This window comes from Mya arenaria, chromosome 2 (assembly GCF_026914265.1).
Source record: "Mya arenaria isolate MELC-2E11 chromosome 2, ASM2691426v1".
In the NCBI taxonomy this organism is placed as follows: domain Eukaryota; kingdom Metazoa; phylum Mollusca; class Bivalvia; order Myida; family Myidae; genus Mya; species Mya arenaria.
The window spans coordinates 39907545-39914931 of NC_069123.1; the positions used below are offsets into that span (position 1 = coordinate 39907545).

A 7387-nucleotide genomic window follows, 5' to 3' on the forward strand; every position below is an offset into this window, starting at 1 on the left:
TCTGGAAAGGTTATCATCAGCAGACAACTTTAAAATAAAAGTGGCAAATTAATTTTAAGTTTCGAAATTGCATGAGATTTTACGGAGTAAGGTTTTGTATTGAAAACAGATAGACCTGCACCATGTGAAGTGGCATCATTGTGCACTGTAGATATGAGAAAAACTCCCTCTATATCTACTTTACAGCCATGGGCTAACAACCAACAGTACAAACTGTTGCAATGACAGTATTGTTTGCCAAATCATTGAGGAAATTTAAAGGGGAACAATATACTGCTGTTCCTTATAAAATTTGTGTCGATGACAAATAATTTGATACATTTATGTACATGTGTTATACAATTGAATAACCTTTGACATTTTCACAATTCAATAAAATTTGTCCAAACAAATATGAAGGCTGGCGAATTTGACATTTTTTCATTGCGTCCTTTATACCAAATTAGGAAAAAAGCATCTGTCTAAGCAATGGAAATGGGAATGAATTTTGGAAAAAAATGGTCAGGAAAAACAACAACATTGACTTTTCATTCATTTTGAGACTTGTCTGCCATGTTATTTCAATTCATCTAAGCCTTGATTCAATAAATAAAGGATATATCCTCAATTATCGATGAAAAAATTGATATCGATAATAGCTGATTATCTTTTTAATCAGCTTCCCAATATGATCCAAAATCGGAACAAAACTAGCAAAAATAAAACTATGTCAATGCCATCATGCTTATACATAAAACAGATATAGATTACCTCTATCAGAAGGCCCAAGGTCGGACCAAGTCCGTTTTAATGGAGAAACTTTTGAATCAGCCAAGCCTATGGTATGCACTGGATCTGTTAATTCCGATTTCAATCGGCCCTTGTTTGGGTTCCTGGATGAAGTTTCTGCCTTCTCTGTATCTGAAAGATATGATTTGGGACAAGAATGTGAGTCTTTCTTACATAGAATGAAAAAATCCATTCAAGTCTTGTTTTTAAGCATCACATTTACTGGTATGTATCTTTGGCCTTTGTTCTAGGAGTGTTAAACAGTTATCATTTAATATGAAATTCTCAATATACCTACAAAGTACATATAAGCAGTGGTTGAAATAAGCACAGCCCTGCACTAGTAAAATGCTTTCCGGACTTGCCTAAATTCTGGGTTTTAAACAGCAGGGCTTGTAATGCCTAGCAGTAGTATAACTGAGCTCTTGCTGTGTTGTAAGTATAGGACTATAAAACAAATTTAGGATTACCAGAACCTGCATTAGAATCTTGAAGAGTTAGGATATAAGCCCATAGTATCAGTGTGCTTGTATGCCTTACAAACTATGGCCCATTTTTTTTAAGTGTTTGTTTTAATATGTAGTTTAAAACCTTTAAAGCATTCTACAGAAAATTGATTTAACACCATTCCCCAATTACATTCTTATGTAAAGCCTAACAATTTTATTAAATTTTAAAAAGCCTACATACCCAAACTGTTTTTGGAAAAGTTTTTGCCTGAATTTAGCCTGATGGTTATAGAGGGGAGGTCTTTTAAGCAAATTTGAAGGAATTACAGACAGCCTGATGACAGATAACGACCAATCCTAATAGCTCAACTTGAGCACTTTGTGCTTAGGTGAGATAAAATGGGTGATTTCTAAAATATGGTGGTACATATTTGTCTTCATTTAGATGATATGTCAGCATTTTTGAACCCACACGCATAATGTTATTTACACAATATTTATTAATTTACCCTCAGCTAAACGCCACACACCAAGAGGATCTTTAATCGGTGAGTCATCATCCGATCTTTCTGTCCAATTGCGCCACCATGGTGAGGATTTCTGACTTCCGGAATCTTCTCCTTGTGAAGAAGGTATAGAATCAGCTGAAGATGGAGAGGCCACTGGATCTCTCTTTTCTCTTATCATCTTCACCTTCTTTTCACGTTCTGTTGATGTTTTACATTTCTGCTTTTTATCTAAAAAAAATTATTAATATATAAACTTTATTGATTGAACCAGAATATATGTAGCTTACAAAAGTATCTCTCAATCTACACAGAATTATCATCATGTATGGTAGTTGAATTATTCTAGGAAATTCACCAAGCCCATGTTTTATATTTTGTCTTTTGGACTGGAAAATATTCCACAGGGTTTGCACAATTGACAAATATTTCCTTTTAATAATTTTTCTCCCATAAAATAGATTTCATCATGATCTTGAGCAAACACATCTCACAATATATCTTTTAAAACCCTTATAACTCCTGATAACAGGTGCAAATGCCAGATTATTTCGTAACATACCATCAACCAATATTGAAGACAATTTTTCGGTCCGTGTGATGAAAACATCCTTTGCATCTTCCGTACCAACAACAGTCACATCTGCTGTGAATTATTTGTGAGTTATAACTGACAAAAATACATGATTGAATACAAAGACCCGATCCCAACCACTGGCTGCATGGCAACAAACATAAAAGCTCCATAACAAAGAATATATTTAAGTTGTTGAAACGATCGTCTCTAATTTTCGTCCAAAACTGTCAAAGTTATATATCTTGTGTCCCATTTGATGGGTGAAATGAGCTAAAGCAGTTGCAATGATCCAGTCACCGAAGTTAGTCTTTTGGATGAACAAGCCTGAAATATTATGCTACTGCTCTTGGCAATACATTTTTGAACAAGCCCTGCTGTATAAACCCAGAATTTGAGCAAGCATTTTACCAGTTAGACACTAAAATATCAGGGGCACAATAGCCCATGCTGACCAATACTTCAGGAGCTACATACGACTCATACCAAGATAAATCTATTTGTGGGTATAATAAATAAATAACTAACCTGACAAATCATCAGGTGCTGGTTTTGTGACGGAGCCTGCAGTATCAGAGGAAGTATTCTTAGATTGATCCCCAGTTGAATTACTTCCTTTCTCCACTATTGACAGCAAACTGTTGATGCAACGCTCGAGAAATGATGTCTTGTCCATATCGTGGAACCCTGCAAGATCCATGGAAGCTTGGATCACATTTTTTGGATGGTCAGGGAAGATTGTCATCAAATCTGATTCAACTTCCTTCCATACTGACGTTGCATCCCTGAAATTGATTTTTTAATTGAAAATTCCAATAGAAGGATAGATAAAACCCAGGCAAAAAATGCATGAAAAATTGGAAAATGACATTTAATCATGAGTAATGACATTAATAGTCAAGAGTTTGAGCTGAAAAGTTATAGGACCCTGCTACATCCTGTCCTTTTTTCATAACACACTTCTACCCTTGTGGAGACCAGGATGTGCACCCTTCTGCCTTCTAAAAATTGAATTCTTAATATAAGGTAATAATTCCTTGTTTTATTTGAAAGCTTATCATATGATTATAAATACATACAGACTCAATATATCTGGCAGTTAAAACCCAAAACTACTTCTTTTATTTAAATCTCTAACTTTTTTGGTCAAAATTATCATATTCAAATTTTCAGAAATTGATATGAGGTTCCATATATATTCTAAGCAACCCCATCCTTTTTTCTGATGCACCATACCATTTTTAAGACTAAAACTCTATAATATGATCATGAAGAATCATTTACAAAACTTTTTTGTATTGGAAGATCATTGCAAATTCCTGCCATTTTCTAATATATCACAATATCTTTAAATGACAACGCATACATACTATACTGACAAAAGAAACAATACAACTTGCCTATGAGAATCTGCAGGTAAAATCGCCAATTGTTCCGAGCTGTAGCTAATCAGCTCATAACGAGACTGCGGCTCATTGTCCACCCAAATATCCTCTGCCTCATGCACAATATCTGTGATTCTTGGGCGAGAGTGGTGTGGAAAGATGACTGCTAGCTCGTCCACCACATCTTCCACAGTGTATGACAATGCCATCCTAACATTAATCAAAATCTTATATTAAAAGAAGAGCAGATAAAAATTCTAAGGCAAGCAATATATTTTCAATGCTGGGCACTCCAAGCGCAGGACTTTTTCAACTTCTTTTGCAAAGGCTGGAATTTGGCTACTTGAGCCTACTTCCAATTGATAAAGGGTTATTATTTTTTCCAAATTTAGACACTGACTCTTTAGTTTGTTTTACATAAGGATTAACTCATTAATTGAGCTGATGTTATAGTTGTGTTTGTTTCTATTTGCATGTCAGTCTTCCATTATTTGTATAAACAAGTTTGGAGTATAGGCATTAAATATTCCCAATTTCAAACCATTTATGTGTTAAAATCTTTCAAAATGAAAAGGCCAGGCCTCTTCCCAATTTTCACTGAAAAGCTCTTGAGCATGTGACCTGCTGGCATAGAATATTCACCTTCTGATCTCTCTCTATATCTATATGTAACGTAGGTGAAATTGTTGTACCCTAGTTGAAATCATTTTGATACTCAACAGCAAAAAATGAATTTGTAAACAAGTATGTCTTTTGTAAGCAACAATCAGGGGTTTCCCAAAATTCGGTCAGTGGACTGTTGCCTTACCTAACCTACATAAATGAAATTCTGAATGCACTTCCTCTGATCCACAATTGTTTGCAGATGAAAGCCTGCCCTAGCATTTGAAATCCAGACAGCCCAAAACACCAAGATGCCCTCTAGCCTTGGAAAAGGAATGGTTGATTAGCTTTAACCCAATCAGATGTAAAGTCATACATGTCTCCCAAAAAAACCCAAAAAACTTTCAAACTTCCAATAAACTACATGGTTAGAACTTTATTGTTGTTTATTGCACCATTTCCTTTTAGTGACAGATAATGTAGAGTGGTAAGGGGGTCCCAAAAGCGGTAGATTTTACCTTCCATTGGTAGAGTTCACACATCTGGTTAACAAGTGCAAAATAAGACAAGATAATTTGTAAATAGTTTTAAAACTGTTAACTTAAAGCTGCACTCTCACAGATTAACCTTTTTGACATCTTTTTTTGTCTTTGAATAAGCCAATCTTTGCGTAAATATCCGCAAACCAGTGATAAAAGACTGCTGACAAAAGATCATATCGCAGATTTTTATATTTCCGTTTGAAAAATTATTCTGAGCCTCAATGGACTGACTGTATTGACCACCAGCTATTAAAAGATGCACTAGCAGCAACTCAAAATTATCAAAACAACCTTTCTGACAAATTTCCAGGATATTTGGGCTAAAATGTAGCCTCTGAATCGTTTATAAGGTTTTTCAATACTAGAGCCCTATGACCTAGTTTTTGACCCCAAATGACCCAAAATCTAATCTGACATAGAAATCATCAAAACAACCTTTCTCACAAATTTCCAGAATATTTGGGCTGAAAATATAACCTCTGGAGAGTTACCAAGGTTTTTCCATATTTGGGCTCTGTGACCTTGTTTTTGACCCTAGATGACCCATATGCGAACTTGAGCGAGAAATCATCGAAACAACCGTTCTGACAAATTTCCAGGATATTTGGACTGAAAAAGTATCCTCTAGACTGCTAACAAGATTTTTTCTATTTTGGGGTCATGTGACCTAGTTTTTCATCCCAGATGACCCATATTCGATCTTGTCCGAGTAATTACTGAGACAAACATCCTGACCAAGTTTCATCACAATTGAGGCAAAAATGTGACCACTAGAGTGTTAACAAGAGGACCATGATGGCCCTAAATGCTCACCTATGGCTAAGCAAAGGGCCACAACTCTGTGATAAAGCATTAATAAAATGTTGCAATTTAAACATACCTTTACTGATGAAGTTGCCTCGAGTTGTTTTATATTTGTAAAGGGTCATGCAATGAAGCTACCTGTAAAGTTTCATTGAATATGGCCTGGTAACAATTGAGGCAAAAATGTGACCACTAGAGTGTAACAAACAAAGTGTGGACGGACGACGACCATTCATCGATCCCCATAGCTCACCCTCAGCCTACGGCTAAGGTAAGCTAAAAAGTTGTCAAAATGTTCAATCTGTGAGAGTGCAGCTTTAAGAAAGATTTTTTTCTGTTCCATTTCATTATGTGTTGCTCTGTTGCCACAATAACAGCCTTTCATGGAAACTTTTATTCATTTGCAGGCTTTCAAGTGACCAATAACAAAAAAGTAGGGATAAAAGTAGGAGGATTTTTTTTGAAAAAGTAGGGATATTAAGAGCAAAAAGTATGGCTCTTTTTGGATGCAAATGAATGACTACTAAAACTATTTATCAATTGTGATGTACATGTAGTGATCTTTGCTTAGAAACCAGAGCTTCAAGAGGGATTCGGTCACAGGATGAGGAGATGAACCTGGAATTAGTGTCTCTGACTTGTCAACATACATCACTCATTCCCATCATTGAACCCCTCTTGCAGCACTGGAGACCTACTGCATCAAACTAATCCTTCATAATACTAGAAATGGCTTCTTATCAAAATCAAGATTTAGATTATCCCAATCAATTCATTTAGTTTAAACTTTTCTATTACTTCTCTTTTTAACTTTTTTATTATTTTTCAAACTATTTTTACAAAAATGTAGGGATAGCATGCCTTTTTCAAGACATAGGGAAAAGTAGGAGCCTAACAAAAAAGAAGGGAATGTAGGAAAAGAAGAGGGCTCGCTTGAAAGCCTGAATTTGGATATTTGTCAAGTATCCCTGTCTCAAGTCTGCCATGAACAAAAATTAACAAAAATTTCAATTGATGTCCATTTAAGTGGACTATGTTTTATGTTTTTCTGCAGAGCCTTTTACTCAAAATTTAAGGACTTCGCCTTTAATTCTTACACGGATTCATAGTACAAGATTCTTTGTCTCCCTTTCATTAATAATGCTTGAAATGTATTTTCCAAAAGATAATTACTTAAAACAGGAAGTAACCAAGTCATGGATGCCAGGACTTAACACTGAAAAGAAAGAAAATGGAACTCTATGAAAAGTAAAAAAGTAGTAATCGAAATTGGACCTTTGCATGAACATGCCTGAATTCTCATATTATTGTTTTTGGCATCGATTTTCAAGCCCTGCTGTACATGTATATTATTTGAGCAAGCTTGGATATTTCTGTGTAGGTCATGAAACACATCTATGAAACGCCTTTTAAAAACAGAACATAACATTAACAATCATTTGTTACATGATAAGCAGTTTTCATGAAACCCCCATGGTCCTACTTCAGTCACAATAATCCTACTTTTGCTCTTCGGTGTTCTCACTTTCTGACACTTCTAACTTCAGCTGCTCATATTTTTATTGACAAGAGTTTTAATAATTAATAGGCTCAATGCTATTCAATTAACTAAGACTTACATGAGTGTCTGTACCTGTTTCGTTTCGTTTTATTGCATAGTTCTAGTACTTGTATTCGTAATTTGTTTGCACTTCATATGAGTTTTCAAAGAAAAATGGCGCGTTCGCTGGTTCCCGGCTCTGGTGAATTTGAAAAT

General features: G+C 35.2%; 1 protein-coding gene across 5 annotated transcripts in view; it reads right to left on the bottom strand.

The window, feature by feature from the left end:
• Positions 1 to 7368, bottom strand: part of LOC128211006 (uncharacterized) — a 32316-nt gene extending 24948 nt beyond the window's left edge. For 2 of the 5 annotated variants that reach the window (XR_008257192.1, XM_052915383.1), the window contains exons 1-6: positions 7251 to 7368; positions 3698 to 3892; positions 2826 to 3082; positions 2286 to 2369; positions 1727 to 1954; positions 751 to 900 (exon numbers count right to left, since the gene is read on the bottom strand). Coding sequence is in view for 4 of the 5 variants with exons in the window: in XM_052915383.1 (XP_052771343.1) it covers positions 751 to 900; positions 1727 to 1954; positions 2286 to 2369; positions 2826 to 3082; positions 3698 to 3892; positions 7251 to 7252 (916 nt within the window). In the remaining variant the exon portion in view is untranslated. The remainder of the gene's footprint in view (positions 1 to 750; positions 901 to 1726; positions 1955 to 2285; positions 2370 to 2825; positions 3083 to 3697; positions 3893 to 7250) is intronic. The other 3 variants (XM_052915405.1, XM_052915397.1, XM_052915391.1) reach the window with 3 other exon arrangements.
• Positions 7369 to 7387: the final 19 nt, after the last annotated feature.